Source organism: Heteronotia binoei, chromosome 8 (genome assembly GCF_032191835.1).
Source record: "Heteronotia binoei isolate CCM8104 ecotype False Entrance Well chromosome 8, APGP_CSIRO_Hbin_v1, whole genome shotgun sequence".
Lineage (NCBI taxonomy): Eukaryota > Metazoa > Chordata > Lepidosauria > Squamata > Gekkonidae > Heteronotia > Heteronotia binoei.
Window position 1 is genome coordinate 127,107,534 of NC_083230.1, and position 20,547 is coordinate 127,128,080.

The 20,547-nt window shown below is 50.5% G+C and overlaps 1 protein-coding gene across 1 annotated transcript in view; it reads right to left on the bottom strand.

Moving 5' to 3' along the window:
- Positions 1-20,547, bottom strand: part of STRIP2 (striatin interacting protein 2) — a 59,977-nt gene that overhangs the window by 26,672 nt on the left and 12,758 nt on the right. Inside the window, exons 7-11 of the mRNA XM_060246032.1 lie at positions 17,925-18,110; positions 14,987-15,210; positions 12,693-12,758; positions 10,803-10,866; positions 6,598-6,669 (exon numbers count right to left, since the gene is read on the bottom strand). Of these exons, the coding sequence (XP_060102015.1) occupies positions 6,598-6,669; positions 10,803-10,866; positions 12,693-12,758; positions 14,987-15,210; positions 17,925-18,110 (612 nt within the window). The remainder of the gene's footprint in view (positions 1-6,597; positions 6,670-10,802; positions 10,867-12,692; positions 12,759-14,986; positions 15,211-17,924; positions 18,111-20,547) is intronic.

The following is a 20,547-nucleotide window of genomic DNA, read 5'->3' on the forward strand; positions in this document are numbered from 1 at the left end:
CTGACCCAAAGCCATTCCAGCAGGTGCAAGTGGAGGAGTGGGGAATCAAACCCGGCTCTCCCAGATAAGAGAGCTCTGGCTGACCCAAGGCCATTCCAGCAGGTGCAAGTGGAGGAGTGGGGAATCAAACCCAGTTCTCCCAGATAAAAGAGCTCTGGCTGACCCAAGGCCATTCCAGCAGGTGCAAGTGGAGGAGTGGGGAAGCAAACCCGGTTCTCCCAGATAAGAGAGCTCTGGCTGACCCAAGGCCATTTCAGCAGGTGCAAGTGGAGGAGTGGGGAATCAAACCCGGTTCTCCCAGATAAGAGAGCTCTGGCTGACCCAAGGCCATTCCAGCAGGTGCAAGTGGAGGAGTGGGGAATCAAACCCGGTTCTCCCAGATAAGAGAGCTCTGGCTGACCCAAGGCCATTCCAGCAGGTGCAAGTGGAGGAGTGGGGAATCAAACTCGGTTCTCCCAGATAAGAGAGCTCTGGCTGACCCAGGGCCATTCCAGCAGGTGCAAGTGGAGGAGTGGGGAATCAAACCCGGTTCTCCCAGATAAGAGAGCTCTGGCTGACCCAAGGCCATTCCAGCAGGTGCAAGTGTAGGAGTGGGGAATCAAACCCGGTTCTCCCAGATAAGAGCTAAGGCAGACCCAAGGCCATTCCAGCAGGTGCAAGTGGAGGAGTGGGGAAGCAAACCCGGTTCTCCCAGATAAGAGAGCTCTGGCTGACCCAAGGCCATTCCAGCAGCTGCAAGTGGAGGAGTGGGGAATCAAACCCGGTTCTCCCAGATAAGAGAGCTCTGGCTGACCCAAGGCCATCCCAGCAGCTGCAAGTGGAGGAGTGGGGAATCAAACCCGGTTCTCCCAGATAAGAGTCCGCACACTTCACCACTGCACCACACTGACAGGTTTGCAGTCAGGGGGTCATTCCATCCCCAAACCTCTACACCATAATGAAAGTGGGCAGTTACCTTACTCTGAAAGAGCTTTAAGGCCTGGTCTACCTGGAACCCCCTTTTGGAGCGGTAAAATTTGAGAATCCCCCCCCCTTTTTTTTTCCTTTTATAATTTTTTATTAAAACAACAGTGTTTTCGCCAGAATACAACAATTCATTGATATACAAACAAAATGAATTCCTATTGCGACAAACATGTCATTCATCCTCAGAGAGGTCATTTGAGGTATGTTCCAAGACATGAAAGAAATTCAGCACAAAAGTATACATAAATTTATCATTTACAAGACTAACGCAGATAATACCTGGTCTGATCAGTTACTTATTTCTCCCTAACCACTTGTAAAATTTTCCCCATTTGGTAGAGGCTTCATTTTCAGGTATCCCTTTTAACAAATTTGATAAGATGTCCATTTCTGCAGCATGAAAATTTTTTCCAACAACTTCACTCAATTCTGGACATTTCTTTTGCCTCCAGTACTTCGCAAAAACAATTCTTGCTGCAGTCAAAATATATATTGCTATGTGCTCATCCTCTGGTAACACTTCTGATCTAACAAATGACAGGAGCATTAATTCAGGTTTGAATGTTGGTTCCAAGAATCGCCTTTAACATATCATAAACTCTCAGCCAAAAATTTGTAGTGATTTTACATTTCCACCAGACGTGATAAAAGGAGCCTATTTCCAACTCACACTTCCAACACTTAGGGGATATAACTTGAGTGATTTTAGATAACTGGAGAGGAGTGATGTACCACCTGTGAAATAACTTAAAAAAATTCTCTCGAAAGTTTACGGGTTTTATAACTTTATAATTAGTTTTCCAGAATATTTCCCATTGCTTTAACTCAATATTTTTTTGGAAGTTCTGAGACCATTTAATCATCGGTTCTTTAACAACTTCGTCCTCCAACTTTATTTGAATAATATAATTATAAATTGTCTTAATTACTTTATCTTCTTTTGAAAGTAAGAGAATCGCCCCCCTTGACGGAAGGGCTGTTGATTTTAAAATTTCTGTATGTGCTTCCCAGGAGAGTATCACTAAAGGTGGTGCCCAGATATTTAAAAGTTTGACACTGATCAACTGAGGAGCCATCTATTGCTCGGTGAGAAATACACTGCTGTTTTCCAAAGACCTTGGTCTTCTAATAGTATATTTCTTAAAAGCTCTCCTTTACGAAAGTGACTAAACCTGAACAGCCAACGTCTTAAGCTGACGTGAGTTATAAATAAGATGATGACAACCATAGATTTATACCCCACCCCTCTCTCTGAATCAGAGTCTCCAAGCGGCTTACAATCTCCTTTCTCTTCTTCCCCCACAACAGACACCCTGTGAGGTGAGTGGGGCTGAGAGAGCTCTAACAGAAGCTGCCCTTTCAAGGACAGCTCTGTGAGGGTTATGGCTGACTCAAGGCCATTCCAGCAGCTGCGAGCGGAGGAGTGGGGAATCAAACCTGGTTCTTCCAGATAGGAGTCTGTATGCTTTACCATGACACTAAACTGGCTCTCTAAGAGCTTTAAAGCCCATTAGTGATAGAGGCTGGAAAGGGGGGGGGGGGCTGATGAAGAGTTCTGGAGAATCTGAAACTTGGTACACTTTTTGGGTGCCATTTTGGTTGGTCTTCCAAAAAAGGGTTTTTGGCCTGTTATACATGTGATTAGATTCACTTAGTTAATGGCATTCCTGCCTGGCTCATTGGAGCCAGATAGACTGAGCTTGCGGACTCGGGAACAATGGGCAGTAGCATCTAAATCCCTGCTGCCCTGCTCCAATCGCGGGCCCCCTGCCGGTTTGAACGATCCAATGGCATGCTTCCGCGGGAACCCTGTGGTGTATATCAAGGGTGGCCAAGGGTAGCTCTGTCAAGCATGCTATTTCTATATGTTACTTCTATATGTGTTTAACAGACAGGCCAGAAATAAAGCAGAGCATCACCCTTGCCTTCCCCCCCTTTTCTTCCTCGCCCCTTCTCTCCTCTTCAATAGGTGCATAATAAATCCATCTGGACCCAGGATGTTTAGAGTAACCTTGTATTAACGGTGTAGAATGCCTCTCCCCCAGATTCACACAGCAAGGTCTTATCAGCTCTCAGAGAATGTGTGAGAAAGGGAGATGTTTTTATTAGCTGACATTCCTTAGCCATAAAAGAGATACTAGTGAGTAGCCTTTGAATCCGCAACTTAATTTTCATCTTTATGTTATTCTTTTGAAGTTATCTGTAACCCAGCCTTTTGAAGTTTGCATATAAGTTACTATTCAATACTATGTATGTCATTACTTCCAAGGAGTCCGTCCTTGGAGCAAGCTACGGAGTTCTACAATAAAGCAACTTTTGATTAAAGAACAAAAGCTTGATTATTGAGAAATATCGATGCTTGACAAGCTCTCCAGATGTTTTTCGCCTACAACTTCCATCAGCCATTGGCCATGCTGGCTGGGGCTGATGGGAGTTGTAAGCAAAAACACCTGGAGAGCTATCCTTGGCCACCCCTGGTGTATATAAGAACATAAGAGAGGCCATGTTGGATCAGGCCAAAGGCCCATCCAGTCCAACACTCTGTGTCACATAAGAACATAAGAGATGCCATGTTGGATCAGGCCAATGGCCCATCCAGTCCAACACTCTGTGTCACATAAGAACATAAGAGATGCCATGCTGGATCAGGCCAACGGCCCATCCAGTCCAACACTCTGTGTCACATAAGAACAGAAGAGAAGCCATGTTGGATCAGGCCAACGGCCCATCCAGTCCAACACTCTGTGTCACATAAGAACATAAGAGATGCCATGCTGGATCAGGCCAATGGCCCATCCAGTCCAACACTCTGTGTCACATAAGAACATAAGAGATGCCATGCTGGATCAGGCCAATGGCCCATCCAGTCCAACACTCTATGTCACATAAGAACATAAGAGAAGCCATGTTGGATCAGGCCAATGGCCCATCCAATCCAACACTCTGTGTCACATAAGAGAAGCCATGTTGGATCAGGCCAATGGCCCATCCAGTCCAACACTCTGTGTCACATAAGAACATAAGAGAAGCCCTGTTGGATCAGGCCAATGGCCCATCCAGTCCAACACTCTGTGTCACAGAAGAACATAAGAGAAGCCATGTTGGATTTGGCCAATGTTCCATCCAGTCCAATATATGTGTGTGTGTGTGTGTGTGTGTGTGTGTGTGTGTGTGTGTATATATATATATACACACACACACACACACACACGCATACATACATAAAAACACATATATACACACACACACTCATATATACACACACACACTGTGGCTAGTAGCCACTGATGGACCTCTGCTCCATATTTTTATCCAATCCCCTCTTGAAGCTGGCTATGCTTGTAGCCGCCAGCACCTCCTGTGGCAGTGAATTCCACATGTTAATCACCCTTTGGGTGAAGAAGGACTTCCTTTTATCCGTTTTCATATAGTTGGCCCCGCTGGCCCAGTTCTTCAGCGTCACTCGAGCCGCCATGTACCTTGTTGTATGGAATAAAAAGCTACGTTCACTACAGCCTCGTCACATCTATGCAAAGAGCCCACTATATTATATGGCCAATCCAGGGAAATGTGTACCCCTTTCTAGGCTTGGAGATACTTTTCTGTTCCCCGTTCCCAAAAAGATATGAGCAAGATTTCAGGGTGGCACAGGCGGGGGTGGGGGGGTTTGGGGCAACGTTCCCTCTAAGCTCCCCACTGGTGAAACCAATGACCAGAAGAGGTACGGGCCTTGCGGAGCGGGGCCTGCAAGATCACCCTCTTCCAGCTGTCTTTTTCCTTAATGTGGAATTATTTTACCGTCGTCATGCAAAACTGCGTCACGATGAGTGACGTCAAGACTGTAGCACCGAATTAATTTGTTGGTTTTAAATCTGATAAGTTTTAATGTACTAGTATATTTTAACTGAGAAAAGCAATTGCTATGTAATGAGCGCATTTTATTATTGTATTATTGGAACGTCTGCCATTTATGCCATGTAAGCTGCCCTGAGCCTGCTTCGGTGGGGAGGGCGGGATAGACATTAAAAATTGTTATTATTATTATTATACGCTGCCAAGTCTTGTGAGCAAAAATTCTACTTTGTGAGCTGCTGGCATCAAAGCTGCGATCTGCCGGCATGAAAATGGCGAGCTGCTGCATCGATTAGTGTGCTCCGGGGTCATCCTTCCTGAGCTGACACAAAAAGGTGTGAGCCGGAGGCTAAAAATCTACCAGCTTAGAGGGAACACTGGTAGCGAGTAACTCCCCAGAACGGCGCCTCTCCCCGTCCTCCTCCTCTCAGGGGGAGACTTTGGGGGTCCCTGAACCCTCTTCTCCACTCCCATGGGTGGGAGGAAGGAGCTTCCCTATAGCAGGACGGCCCTCCCCAGACCCCTCCCCAAGTGTCAAGAATAGGGCCTCTCCCCCCCTTCTCCTCCTCCTCCCCTTCCTCCCCCTCCTCCTCCCCTCCCCTCCTCCTCCTGCTCTTGGGGAGACTTTGAAGGGGGGGGGTCTCTTAGCTTTCTCCTCCAATGCCATGGGTTGGGGGAAAGAGCTGCTGCGTTCATTAGTGTGCTCCTTCCTGAGCTAAGACAAAAAGGAGTGAGCCAGAGGGTAAAAATCTGCGAGCTAGCTCACACTAACTCAGCTTAGAGGGTACACTGGTAGCGAGTAACTCCCCAGAACGGCGCCTCTCCCCGTCCTCCTCCTCTCGGGGGGAGACTTTGGGGGTCCCTGAACCCGCTCCTCCACTCCCATGGGTGGGGGGAAGGAGCTTCCCTATAGCAGGATGGCCCTCCCCAGACCCCCCCAAGTGTCAAAAATAGGGCCTCTCTCCCCCTTCCCCTCCTCCCCCCTCCCTCTCCTCCCCCTCCTCCTGCTTTCATGGGGGAGACTTTCGGGGTCCCTGAACCCTCTCCTCCACTCCCATGGGTGGGGGGAAGGAGCTTCCCTATAGCAGGATGGCCCTCCCCCCCCAAGGGTCAAGAATAGGTCCTCTCTCCCCCTTCCCCTCCTCCCCCCTCCCTCTCCTCCCCCTCCCCCTCCTCCTGCTTTCATGGGGGAGACTTTCGGGGTCCCTGAACCCTCTCCTCCACTCCCATGGGTGGGGGGAAGGAGCTTCCCTATAGCAGGACGGCCCTCCCCAGACCCCCCCAAGGGTCAAGAATAGGTCCTCTCTCCCCCTTCCCCTCCTCCCCCCTCCCTCTCCTCCCCCTCCCCCTCCTCCTGCTTTCATGGGGGAGACTTTTGGGGTCCCTGAACCCTCTCCTCCACTCCCATGGGTGGGGGGAAGGAGCTTCCCTATAGCAGGACGGCCCTCCCCAGAGCCCCCCCCCAAGTGTCAAGAAGAGGGCCTCTCTCCCCCTTCCCCTCCTCCTCCCCTCCCTCCCCTCCCCTCCTCCTCCTGCTCTCGTGGGGGAGACTTTGGAGGGGTCTCTTAGCTTCCTCCTCCAATGCCATGGGTTGGGGGAAAGAGCTGCTGCATTAATTAGTGTGCTCCTTCCTGAGCTAAGACAAAAAGGTGTGAGCCGGAGGGTAAAAATCTGTGAGCTAGCTCACGCTGACTCAGCTTAGAGGGAACACCGGTTGGGGGTCGCGTTGCAAGCAAGGCAGACTGGAAATGCCTCGGGGACCCCTTGGAAGCCGCTTACCAAAGACAAAGGACATTTCTCCAGCTCCTCTTCGTTCTTGATCTGCACATCGGAGATGGAGATGTATTTGTGCTGAAGGCAAAGACAGAAAGAGAGGGCAAAGGTCTAAAATCAGGGTGCTTCAAACGCACACTGCTATGCCTACTGCATACCGGGTTCGTTTCAAGGTGCTGGTCGTTACCTTTAAGGCCCTTTATGGCCAGGGACTCGTACACCTTAGGGACCGCCTTTCCCCACATGTTCCCCAGATTCGGTCTGGTTCACAAAATCTGCTTTCAATCCCTGGCCCTAAGGAGGCCAGGCTCATGACAACTAGAGCCAGGGCCTTCTCTGTAGCGGCCCCGCGCTGGTGGAACGAGTTGCCGGAAGAAGTTAGGGCCCTGCGGGAGCTCATACAGGAGTTCCGCAGGGCCTGTAAGACGGCACTCTTCCACCAGGCGTTTGCAAACTAGACTGCCGGCCACTACAGTCCCCAGGAAACATCTGGACCACCTCTCGCAAGCTGCCCTGAAGCAGCAGCGGAAAGGACCATCTAAGATCTGCCTACAGGGAACATAAATCGGAATTTAAGACCAGAGCATCAAAAGGTTAATTTTTCTCTTTCAAAACTGTTTCGTGGTTTTTATGCCTTCTATATGTTTTATACTCCTGCATCCGCACGAGCATGTAAGCCGCCCTGAGGCGGGGAGGGCGGGATATAAATGGAATTAAATAAAAGAAATGAATAATAAATGAACGCAACTGAACACAGACACGAACACGTGTGAAGCTCCTTCAGACTAAGCCAGACACTTGGTGCATTGAGGTCAGTCTTGTCTGCTCAGACTGGCAGCCGCTCTCCAGGGTCTCAGGCAGAAAAAGGTCTTTCCCATCACCTCCCGCCTGGTTCATTTCAGTCAAACTAGAGAGCTCACAGGCATAAATAGGCAAATAAATATAGCATACTCCATGAGGGTTTGTACTAATGCACACAATACCAAAACCATTTTTATACTAAACAATGTCCAGCGGTTTTCCAAAAATTCCCTCCTGCAGAAAATTGTCCAATGTTAAAAACCTTTAAGAAAGGTTAAAACGCTTGGGGCTCTTTAGCTTGGAGAAACGTCGACTGTGGGGTGACATGATAAAGGTTTACAAGATTATGCATGGGATGGAGAAAGCAGAGAAAGAAGTACTTTTCTCCCTTTCTCACAATACAAGAACTCGTGGGCATTCAATGAAATTGCTGAGGAGTCGGGTTAGAACGGATAAAAGGAAGTACTTCTTCACCCAGACGGTAATTAACATGTGGAATTCACTGCCACAGGAGGTGGTGGCGGCTACAAGCATAGCCAGCTTTAAGAGGGGATTGGATAAAAATATGGAGCAGAGGTCCATCAGTGGCTATTAGCCACAGTATATATATATATATGTGTGTGCGCGTGTGTGTGTGTATACACACACATATATTGGCCACTGTGTGACACAGAGTGTTGGACTGGATGGGCCATTGGCCTGATCCAACATGGCTTCTCTTATGTTCTCTTTGTTTGCAGAGCTACACTAAGTCCAAGAAATTCCAAAATGGATATGACAGCTTCGCAGAACAGGTGTGGCTGCAAACGGACTGCTGCTTCCGTCCTCTTTTCGGAGTTTCCTTCTTCAAGCAGCTCACCAAAGGGGTAAATTATTTCAGCTGGCTGTGCTCTTGTCTCCAAGGGGTTTGGCTCAACACTTCTATTTGCCCTGGGCTTCTCTGGTCTGGCCCTTTCAAGAGAAGCCCAGGGCAAATAGAAGTGTTGCGCCAGATCCACTGGCGACAAGAGCACAGCCAATTGAAATAATTTACCCCTTTGGTGAGCTGCCTGAAGAAGGATACTCCGAAAAGAGGACAGAAGCAGCAGTCCGTTTGCAGCCACGCCTGTTTTGGAAAGCGGTATAGAAATTTAGTATATTAATATTTCGTAAATGTTTCGTATCAAAATTGTTTTGGTATATGCATGAGTAAAAACCCTCACGGAGTGTTCTATATTTATTTGCCTGGTTCATCTAAGTGGGAATGCTGGGGATTGAACCTGGGACCTTCTGCCTGCCAAGCAGAGGCTCTGTCGTGAAGTCATGGCCTCTCCCCTGTGAGAAACTTCTCTTGCAACCGCCTCAGCTCCGTGGTTCAGACTCCCACAGCATCAGGCCTCGCTTGCTTACCTGTTGCGCCCCCAAAGCAGCTGGTCAAGAGAGAAAAATGCAGGCACTTCAAGCCAGCAAACTGACTTGCCAGGCCAGGGTAGCCTAACTTGCTTAACGTAAGAGCCACAATGAATAAACGTCAGATGTTTGAGAGCCACAAGAAATGAACATCAGATTTTTTGAGAGCCGCAAGACGTGAACATCAGATGTTTAAGGGCCACAAGACAGGAAGGAAGGCAAATATTTCCCAGGCAAGTAGGCGTGAAAAACCTCAGCTTGAGACCCTGGAGAGCCACTGCCGGTCAGGGGAGGGACAGTGGCTCAGTGGTAGAGCACCTGCTTGGTAAGCAGAAGGTCCCAGGTTCAATCCCCGGCATCTCCACTAAAAAAGGGTCCAGGCAAGTGGGTGTGAAAAACCTCAGCTTGAGACCCTGGAGAGCCGCTGCCAATCTGAGTAGACAATGCTGACTTTGATGGACTGAGGGTCTGATTCAGTAGAAGGCAGCTTCATACATTCATATATATGCGGAGGGACGGTGGCTCAGTGGTAGAGCACCTGCTTGGTAAGCAGAAGGTCCCAGGTTCAATCCCCGGCATCTCCAACTCAAAAGGGTCCAGGCAAGTAGGTGTGAAAAACCTCCGCTTGAGACCCTGGAGAGCCGCTGCCAGTCTGAGTAGACAATGCTGACTTTGATGGACCGAGGGTCTGATTCAGTATAAGGCAGCTTATTATGTCCATATGAAGGAGGGAAGAAAGCAAGTAGATGGGAGGGAAAGATGGAAAGAAAGCAACTTTAACTTTACACGCATTCTCCAACTGCCAGCTGGCTTGAGTTGGTGAAGTGATTTAAAGAGAGAACTGCCCTCTCTCTCTGTTTTTGCCTTCTCCAAGCTGGCCGACGGGGTGGTGAGGGCATCGAGAGCCACACAATACGTGTGAAAGAGCCACACGTGGCTCCCGAGCAGCAGTTTGGCCACCCCCGGGCTAGACAAAGCTGTTCTACCACGGGGTCAGGACAGAGCCAGTCCTGCCCCGTGATCACTGGAGTCCTTGGCTACGACATTTCAGGTGAGTAGCCTTCTCAGTCTGTAGTAGAAGAACAAGATTCAAATCCAGGATCCCCTTAAAGACCAATACGATCTTCAGGCTGTGAGCTTTTGAGAGTCGAAGCTCCCCAAATAGATCCAGAGGGAAGCCACGTGGATCCGCCGTAGAACAGCAAGATTCGAACCCAGAAGCACCTTAGAGACCAACAAGATTTCTGAAGGAGGAGCTTCCGAGAGCTCCCTTCCCCAGATACAAGGAGGGGTGGAGATCCCCGAGTCCTCTTGAAAGATTATATCATGGCAATCTTTTTGGTCTTTGAGGTGCTCTTGAACTTGAACCCCTGGCTAGGAAAGGCTAGGCCCAGGGGCTCTCTTTAGCCCCTGCAGTTTCCTCCTCCGAGCCTCTGTGATGGAGACAAGACAGCAATCAGCACTGGGCTCCCAGGAGGCAGCTGTGAATCCCAAACATCAAAAGAATACGCAGGGGTGTCAAACATGCAGTCCGGGGGCCGAATCGGGCCCCTGAGCAACTGGCACTCGTCTGCTTCTTTCTCCCCCTCTCTTGCTTCCGTTTGAACCTCAGCTTGCTTTACAAGGCTTGCTCAATCGCCCAGCAGCTACGGAGCAAAACCTCTATTTTCTCCATTGGCTGAGGCTCCTCCCCATCCTGGTCCCCTGGGGAAGGAAGGAAAGAGCCAGAGCTTCCTTTGCCCAGTTCCCTGGAAGTGCTAATGTTTTAAGCATGTTTTATTTTAAGTTTAAACAAAAAAAGTTAGTCGTGCTTGTCTGTGTCCTTTAAAAAGTTTATATCTCTGCTACCTAATCTTAAATAAGTACACACACGGTCCGGTCTGCCCCGACAAGGTCTGATTTAGGTCAGATCTGGCCCTCATAACAAATGAGTTTGACACGCCTGGATTACAGCGTTTGCAGCCCCCCCCCCTCCCCCAAACACACACACACACTTCATTGTTAGGAAACTTTGGAATTACCTGCTTTAGGGTCTTCACGCTTTCATGGATGGGGCGTGGGAGGCCGACCAAGGTATCTGTGTCCCTGGAGAAACAAGAGACATGGAAAGAGTGAACGACAAATTCTAATGAGGTCACCTTTCCTAAATGTCTTGCACAAAAGCATACCTGGCCAGGAGGTGACATCGGGGGAAGGATTCAACCTCTATGCCTTGTTGTTGGCACTCCAAAGGAGCTGGTTGGCCACTGTGTGAGACAGGAGGCTGGAATAGATGGACCCTCAGTGGTCTGATCCAGCAGGGCTCTTCTGATGTTCTTATGAAGAACTCAGCCTCTCTGCCCTGTTGTTGGCCCTCCAGAGGAGCTGGCTGGCCACTGTATGTGACGGGATGCTGGACTAGGTGGACCCTCCTTGGTCTGATACAGCAGGGCTCTTCTGAGGTTCTTATGAAGACCTCAGCCTCTCTGCCCTGTTGTTGGCACTCCAGAGAAACTGGCTGGCCACTATATGAGACAGGAGGCTGGACTAGATGGACCCTCACTGGTCTGATCCAGAAGGAATCTTCTGATGTTCTTACGAAAGCCTCGGCCTCTCTGCCCTGTTGTTGGCTCTCCAGAGGAACTGGTTGGCCACCGTGTGAGACAGGATGTTAGACTAGATGGAACCTCCCTAGTCTGATCCAGCAGGGCTCCTCTAAGGTTCTTATGAAGGCCTTGTCCTCTCTGCCCTGTTGTTGGCCCTCCAGAGGATCTGGCTGGCCACTGTGTGAGACAGGAGGCTGGACTAGATGGACCCTCCCTGGCCTGATCCAGCAGGGCTCTTCTGAGGTTCTTATGAAGACCTCAGCCTCTCTGCCCTGTTGTTGGCACTCCAGAGAAACTGGCTGGCCCCTGTGTGAGACAGGAGGCTGGACTAGATGGACCCTCACTAGTCTGATCCAGCAGGGCTCCTCTGAGGTTCTTATGAAGGCCTTTGTCCTCTCTGCCCTGTTGTTGGCCCTCCAGAGGAACTGGTTGGCCTCTGTGTGAGACAGGAGGCTGGACTAGGTGGACCCTCCCTGGCCTGATCCAGCAGGGCTCTTCTGAGGTTCTTATGAAGACCTCAGCCTCTCTGCCCTGTTGTTGGCACTCCAGAGAAACTGGCTGGCCCCTGCGTGAGACAGGAGGCTGGACTAGATGGACCCTCACTGGTCTGATCCAGCAGGGCTCTTCTGATGTTCTTACGAAGGCCTCGGCCTCTCTGCCCTGTTGTTGGCCCTCCAGAACTGGCTGGCCCCTGTGTGAGGAACTGGCTGGCCCCTGCGTGAGACAGGAGGCTGGACTAGATGGACCCTCACTGGTCTGATCCAGCAGGGCTCTTCTGAGGTTCTTACGAAGGCCTTGGCCTCTCTGCCCTGTTGTTGGCCCTCCAGAACTGGCTGGCCCCTGTGTGAGACAGGAGGCTGGACTAGATGGACCCTCACTGGTCTGATCCAGCAGGGCTCTTCTGAGGTTCCAACTTCATCTGCCCCTATTTTAAAGGGCACCACTGCGGTGCTGTGGTCTGAGGGGACTATATTCTACAGCACATAATGCAGGCTTGGGAAAGGAAGTTCTGGCCAGCTCTCAATCTGGTGAGCAACATTTAGGAACAACTGGCAAGAGGTGCCTCCCCCCAAATTTCTTCCCACCTCCCAGAATTTAGAGTTGCCATCCTCCAGGAGAAGCCTGGAGATCTCCTAGAATTACAACTAATCTGCAGACAACAGGGACTGCGCCCCTGGAAGAAATGGCTGCTTTAGAGAGTGGACTCTATGGCAATATACCCCAGCAGAGGTCGTTTCCCCCCCTCTCAACTCCTGTTCTCCCCCAGGCTCCGCCTTCAGATTTCCAGACATTTCCTAGCTCAGTTGGCAGCTGCATCGTACTCACTGGCCGAGGGTAAAGCCAATGAATTTGTTCCTGCTCGCCTCGAGGAAGTGCTCTATATCTTTCTGCCTGAAAGAGAAGAAGAGAGACGAAAAAGGGCCCCGTGAGTCACCAAGCTGCAGAAAGCAAAACAAAAAAACAACCCCCCCCCCAAAGCCCACACCTCACTGGGAACAAATAGAGCAGAGGTGTCAAACATGCGGCCTGGGGGCCAAATGTGGCCCCCAGAGCGTTCCTATCAGGCCCCTGAGCAACTGGCTGTCCTCTGCTTCCTTCTCCCTTTCTCTAGCTTTTTTCTGTATAACAGCTTGCTTTGCCAGGCTTGCTCAATCGCACAGGAACTACAGAGCAAAACCCTCTATTTTCTCCATTGGCTGAGGCTCCTCCCTTGGGGAGGAACAGCTTGCTTTGCCAGGCTCTCTCAATCGCACAGCAGAGCTACTGAGCCAAGCCTCTCTCCCTTCCATTGGCTGAGGCTACTCCTCCTCCTGGGGAAGGAAGGAAAGAGCCAGAGCTTCCTTTGCCCAGTTCCCTGGGTCCCAGGGGAGAGATACAAAGAAAGCACCTTTAAGACCAAGTGCTAATGTTTTAAGTTTTAAAAAAAATCTCTTGTATTTGTGTCCTTATAAAATGTATATTTCTGCAACTTAATCTTAAATACATACATGACATAAATGAGACCTTGTCGGGCCGAGCCATGTCGGGTTGGGCCGGGCCATGTGTGTAGCAGAGATATAAGCTTTATAAAGGAGACAGACAAACACAAAGCTCTAAAACAGCCTTAAAACATTAGCACTCAGTCTTAAAGGCTTTTTCATTGTATTTCTCCCATGGGATCCAGGGAACTGGGCAAAGGAAGCTCTGGCTGTTTCCTTCCTTCCTCAGGGGACCAGGATGGGAAGGAGCCTCAGCCAATAGAAGGAAGAGAGGCTTTGCTCAGTAGCTCTGCTGTGATTGAGAGAGCCTGGCAAAGTGAGCTCTGCCAAGGGAGGAGCCTCAGCCAATGGAGAAAACAGAGGCTTTGCTCTGCAGCTCCTGTGCGATTGAGCAAGCCTGGCAAAACAAGCTGTGATGGAGAAGGAAGCGAGAGAGAGGGAGAAGGAAGCAGACGACAGCCACTCGCCCGAGGGTCTGATTCGGCCCCCGGGCTGCATGTTTGACACTCCTCCCTGAGTCTTCTAAAGTCTCCACTGCCCAAAAGTGGAGAATTTATTCAAGCACTTTTGGGCAGTGGAGACTTTGGGAGAATACCATGCCAGCTCTTTTCAGTCTGTTGCGGTCTAGTGAAATTGATGGATTTTTAAACATCCTTTTGCACACCTGAGCACCTCTTTTGGAAGACTTTACAGCCTCTGTGTCTAGGTTCAGAAAGAGTGCCTTGTTATAGGTCCTATTGCCTATGTTTCCTAGGGTTTTGTGAATGAATGTCATGTACCTTTAAGAATACCATTATATTTATACTCAGGGCTCTTTTTTTGTCGCAAGAACTCCTTTGCATATTAGGCCACACCTCCCTGATGCAACCAATCCTCCAAGAGCTTACAGGGCTCTTCGTACAGGGCCTTCTGTAAGCTCCAGGAACGGAGGGAGGGAGGGAGGAGAGAGGTGGAAAGAAAGCAACTTTAACTTTTAATGCATTCTCCAAACCGCTGGCTGGCTTGGCGAAGTGATTTAAAGAGAGAAATGCCTTCTCCAAGCTGGCTGACGGGGTGGGGAGGGCTTTGAGAGCCACACAATACGTATGAAAGAGCCACAGTTCAGCCAACCTTGGACTAGCCATAGAAACACGGCATTGTTCCCTAGGTGAGGGAGAGTGCGGGCCCCCAATGTTGCACTATTACTATCGACCCCCAAGGGCGTTCTCCGAGTAGGGACAGTGGGACAGGGAGCGACAGTGGCTCAATGGTAGAGCATCTGCTTGGAAAGCAGAAGGTCCCAGGTTCAATCCCCGACATCTCCAACTTTAAAAAAAGGGGTCCAGGCAAGTAGGCATGAAAAACCTCAGCTTGAGACCCTGGAGAGCAGGGGAGGGACTGTGGCTCAGTGGTAGAGCATTTGCTTGGTAAGCAGAAGGTCCCAGGTTCAATCCCCAGCATCTCCCACTAAAAGGGTCCAGGCAAATAGGAGTGAAAAACCTCAGCTTGAGACCCTGGAGAGCTGCTGCCAGTCTGAGTAGACAAGACAGGCTTTGATGAACCCAGGGGCTGATTCAGTATAAGGCAGCTTCATATGTTCATATGTGTTCATATGTTAGAAAGAGAACAGGGCAAGCGTGGGGAAGCGAGGGGAGGAAATACCTGACTTTGGGGGCCCAGGGAAGACCCTTGGGAAAGGAGACTCTTTCGACCGGCGGGCGCAGCACCGAGACTGGCTGGACGACTGTGTCGCGCTCCAACATGTCCAGCTCCCCTTCGATCCCACTGTCGATCTCATCGGCCTCTTCCTCGTCCGCCACCCCCTCGTCGTTCTTGAAGGGGTCTCTCTCGTTGTAAATGTCCAAGCTGTCCTGCTTCATAAGCGGCTGCATGCGGGAAGAGGGAGAGAACTTCACAGGAAGAAGATACTGGATTTATAACCCGCCCTACACTCTGAATCTCAGAGTGGTCACAATCTCCTTTACCTCCCCCCCCCCACCCACACACACACACAACAGACACCCTTTGAGGTGGGTGGGGCTGAGAGAGCTCTCCCAGAAGCTGCCCTTTCAAGGACAGAGTCTCAGAGTGGTCACAGTCTCCTTTACCTTCCCCTCCCCCCCCCCCACACACAACAGACATCCTGTGAGGTGGGTGGGGCTAAGAGAGGTCACTCAGAAGCTACCATTTCAAGGACAGTGTCTCAGAGTGGCTCATAATCTCCTTTATCTTTTTCCCCCTCAAGAGACACCCTGTAAGGTGTCTGTAAGGGGGCTGAGAGAGCTCTGACAGAAGGTGCCCTTTCAAGGACAGCTCTACGAGAGCTATGGCCGACCCAAGACCATCCCAGCAGCTGCAAGTGGAGGAGTGGAGAATCAAACCCGGTTCTCCCAGATAAGAGAGCTTTGGCTGACCCAAGGCCATTCCAGCAGCTGCAAGTGGAGGAGGGGGGAATCAAGCCCGGTTCTCCCAGATAAGAGTTCGCCCACTTCACCACTACACCAAACTGGCTTTCTGAGGTTGGGGGGGGGGAGACAAATGATGCAGCCCTGCCCATGGCAGTCTCTCTGGCTGCACCCACACAACACTGGGGATGGCACTGCAAGCACTTGTCTGGAGCCAAATCTTCTTCTGTGCCAGTTTCGTGTAGTGCTGAAGTGTGTGGACTCTTATCTGGGAGAACCGGGTTTGATTCCCCCACTCCTCCACTTGCACCTGCTGGAATGGCCTTGGGTCAGCCATAGCTCTCTTATCTGGCAGAACCGGGTTTGATTCCCCACTCCTCCACTTGCAGCTGCTGGCATGGCCTTGGGTCAGCCATAGCTCCCTTAACTGGGAGAACCGGGTTTGATTCCCCACTCCTCCACTTGCAGCTGCTGGAATGGCCTTGGGTCAGCCGCAGCTATCATAGGAGTTGTCCTTGAAAGAGCAGCTTCTGGGAGAGCCCTCTCAGGCCCACCCATCTCACAGGGTCTCTGTTGTGGGGGAGGAAAGGAAAGGAGATTGTAGGCCACTCTGAGACTCTGTCCTTGAAAGGGCAGCTGCTGTGAGAACCCTCTCAGCCCCACCCACCTCACAGGGTGTTTATTGTGGGGGAGGAAGGGAAAGGAGATTGTGAGCCGCTCTGAGACTCTTCGGAGTGGAGGGCGGGATATAAATCCAATATCTTCATCTACCTCACAGGGTGTCTGTTGTGGGGGGGGGAAGGGAAAGGAGATTGTGAGTCGCTCTGAGACTCTTCGGAGTGGAGGGTAGGATATAAATCCAATGTCTTCATCTACCTCACAAGGTGTCTGTTATGGGGGAGGAAGGAAAAGGAGATTGTGAGCCGCTCTGAGACTCTTCGGAGTGGAGGGCGGGATATAAATCCAATATCTTCATCTACCTCACAGGGTGTCTGTTGTGGGGGCGGGGAAGGGAAAGGAGATTGTGAGCCGCTCTGAGAGTCTGTCCTTGAAAGGGCAGCTGCTGTGAGAACCCTCTCAGCCCCACCCACCTCACAGGGTGTTTGTTGTGGGGGAGGAAGGGAAAGGAGATTGTGAGACGCTCTGAGACTCTGAGTGGAGGGCGGAATATAAATCCAATGTCATCGTCATGGTCTTCTTTTGTGGAGAAAGACCATCCAGTTGCGAACAAATGCTGCCTTTTGCACCTGAGGGCGCTTTTGCAATTCCAGAACACTATAGTGGATGCAATCACAAAATGGCTGCTGCAGGAGGAGGGGCCAGGCACACCAATGTCACTTAAGGGAGGGCGGGGAGCAGCAGGGACGAAGACTTGCAATATTTCTGTGAAGAAAGGCTGAAGGAGCTGGGCATGTTTAGCCTGGAGAGGATAATGCTGAGCTGGAAACCCTTTTGATTTAATTTCAACCTGTTGGTTCTCGTCCGACCTTCTGGGGCCACAGAAAACAATCCTACACCATCCTCTATGGGACAGCCCTTCAAGGACTTGAAGATGGTGATCCTATCACCTCTCAGCCGCCTCCTCTCCAGGCTAAACATCCCCAGCTCCTTCAACCTTTCCTCATAGGACTTGGTCTCCAGACCTCTCACCATCTTCGTCGCGCTCCTCTGGACCCGTTCCAGCTTGTCTATATCCTTCTTAAATTGTAGTGCCCAAAACTGAACACAATACTCCAGGGGAGGTCTTACCAGAGCAGAGTAAAGCGATACCATCACATCACGTGATCTGGACGCTAGACTTCTGTCGATACAGCCCAAAATTGCATTTGCCTTTTTAGCCACCGCATCACACTGTTGACTCACATTCAGCGTATGATCCACCAAGACCCCTAGATCCTTTTCGCACAGACTACTGCTAAGACAAGTCTCCCCCATCCTATAACCGTGCATTGGATTTCTCCTATAAACATAATTTGTTGTCTATTTTTTGCAATTCAGCAATTTACAGGGATATATTTTCTGCGATAGCGTGCCTTTTTGGCTCGCTCTTCCATGCACTTAGCCACGCTAAGTTCCTCTTTGTCCTTCCACCTGGAGGCTGGCACCCCTAAGAGAGAGGCAGCTTCCATGCATCTCAGACTTCGGCACACCAGAAGCAAAGATTACCGCCCCCCCCCCCACCGTCTGGCTCTTACCCTCCTGCTCCGGTGCCCCCGCTTCTGCTGCTGCTGCTCCACCAGCTCGATGGCGTAGGCCGGGGGTGAAGCGGCCCGCATCCTGCGCATGATCTGGATGCTGTCCTCCGGCAGAGGCGGGAGGCCCATTTCCTCCCTCTTCCTCACTTTCATGGCCTGGAGGGATTCGAAACCGCCCAGGGTGAACTGCAGGGACAGAAAGCACGACAGGACTGGCAACAGCAGGGAGGTGTGGCCTAATATGCAAAGGCAGGGGTGGAATTCTAGCAGGAGCCCCTTTGCATATTAGGCCACGCCCTCCTGACGTAGCCAATCCTCCAAGAGCTTACAGGGCTCTTTGTCCAGGGCCTGCTGGAAGCTCCAGGAGATTGGCTGCATCAGGGGTGTGTGGCCTAATATGCAAAGGAGGTCCTGCTAGAATTCCTTACAGGGCTCTTCATCCAGGGCCTGCTGGAAGCTCCAGGAGGATTGGCTACATCAGGAGGGCGTGGCCTACGATGCAAATGTTCCTGCTACAAAAAAAGCCCTGAAGAAAACCAAGTGGACAAAAGAGACCAATCCACCTACGAATATGGGCGAGTGGCAGAAGGAAGAACCACATTAGAACAGGGGTGTCGAACTCATTTGTTATGAGGGCCAGAGCTCACATAAATTAGACCTTGTTGGGCTGGGCGGTGTGTGTCATAAAATGTAACGTCAGGTAGCAGAGATTTTAACTTTATAAAGGACACAGATAAACACAATTAAAGATTTTGTATTTCTCCTGTGTGATTGAGGGAACTGGGCAAAGGAAGCTCTGGCTCTTTCCCTCCTTCCCTGGGGGATGATGGGGCGGAGCCTCATCCAAATAGAAGGAAAAGAGGCTTGGCTCAATAGCTCCCCTGTGCGACTGAGATAGCCTGGCAAAGAAAGCTATCCCTCCTCCCCAAGGGAGGAGCCTCAGCCAATGGAGAAAATAGAAGCTTTGCTCTGTAGCTTCTGTGCGACTGAGCAAGCCTGGCAAAGCAAGCTGTGACACAGAGGGAAGGCAAGAGAAAGAAAGAAGAAAGCAGACTAGCTCACAGGCCTGATTAGGAACCCTCTGGGGGCCTGATCCGGACACCTTTGCAAACAGAATAAACAAATATCATAAAGAAGGCAGAGAAAGAAGTCCTTTTCTCCCATTCTCACAATACAAGAACTCGTGGGCATTCAATGGAATTGCTGAGCAGTCAGGTTAGAACGGATAAAAGGAAGTACTTCTTCACCCAAAGGGTGATTAACATGTGGAATTCACTGCCACAGGAGGTGGTGACGGCTGCAAGCATAGACAGCTTCATGAGGGAATGGGAGAAACATCTAGAGCAGAGGTCCATCAGTGGCTATTAGCCACAGCAAATTGCTGGAACTCTCTGTCTGGGGCAAGAGATGCTCTGTATTCTTGGTGTTTGGACGGGGGGCAACAGTGGGAGGACTTCTAGTGTCCTGGCCCCACTGGGTTTTGGCCACTGTGTGACAGAGACCGATTTCCCACTCACCTTACGCTGCTCTGACATTCCTCTTCTCATTGGGGCTTCCTTCTGATTTCACACTCTGCCCCGGGGCTGCAGCTCGCGTCGGCATTTTCGTGCAGCAAACAGAAACTGGTTTTTAGCAGCCCCAGGGCAGAGTGTGAAATCAGAAGGAAGCCCCACTGAGAAGAGGAACGTCAGAGCAGCGTAACGTGAGTGGGAAATCGGTCTGAGTATTGGACTGGAGGGGCCATTGGCCTGATCCAGCATGGCTTCTCTTATGTTCTTCTGTGACACAGAGTGTTGGACTGGATGGGCCATTGGCCTGATCCAACATAGCTTCTCTTATGTGACAAAGAGTGTTGGACTAGATGGGCCGTTGTCCTGATCCAACATGGCTTCTCTTCTGTTCTTATGTGACACAGAGTGTTGGACTGGATGGGCCACTGGCCTGATCCAACATGGCTTCTCTTATGTGACACAGAGTGTTGGACTAGATGGGCCGTTGTCCTGATCCAACATGGCTTCTCTTATGTTCTTCTGTGACACAGAGTGTTGGACTGGAGGGGCCACTGGCATGATCCAACATGACTTCTCTTATGTGACACAGAGTGTTGGACTGGATGGGCCACTGGCCTGATCCAACATGGCTTCTCTTATGTTCTTATGTGACACAGGGTGTTGGACTGGATGGGCCATCAGCCTGATCCAACATGGCTTCTCTTATGTTCTTCTGTGACACAGAGTGTTGGACTGGAGGGGCCTTGGCCTGATCCAACATGGCTTCTCTTATGTTCTTCTGTGACACAGAGTGTTGGACTGGATGGGCCATTGGCCTGATCCAACATGGCTTCTCTTATGTTCTTATGTGACACAGAGTGTTGAACTGGATGGACCACTGGCCTGATCCAAAATGGCTTCTCTTCTGTTCTTCTGTGACACAGAGTATTGAACTGGAGGGGCCATTGGCCTGATCCAAAATGGCTTCTCTTCTGTTCGTCTGTGACACAGAGTATTGGACTGGAGGGGCTATTGGCCTGATCCAACATGGCTTCTCTTATGTTCTTCTGTGACACAAAGTGTTGGACTGGAGGGGCCTTGGCCTGATCCAACATGGCTTCTCTTATGTTCTT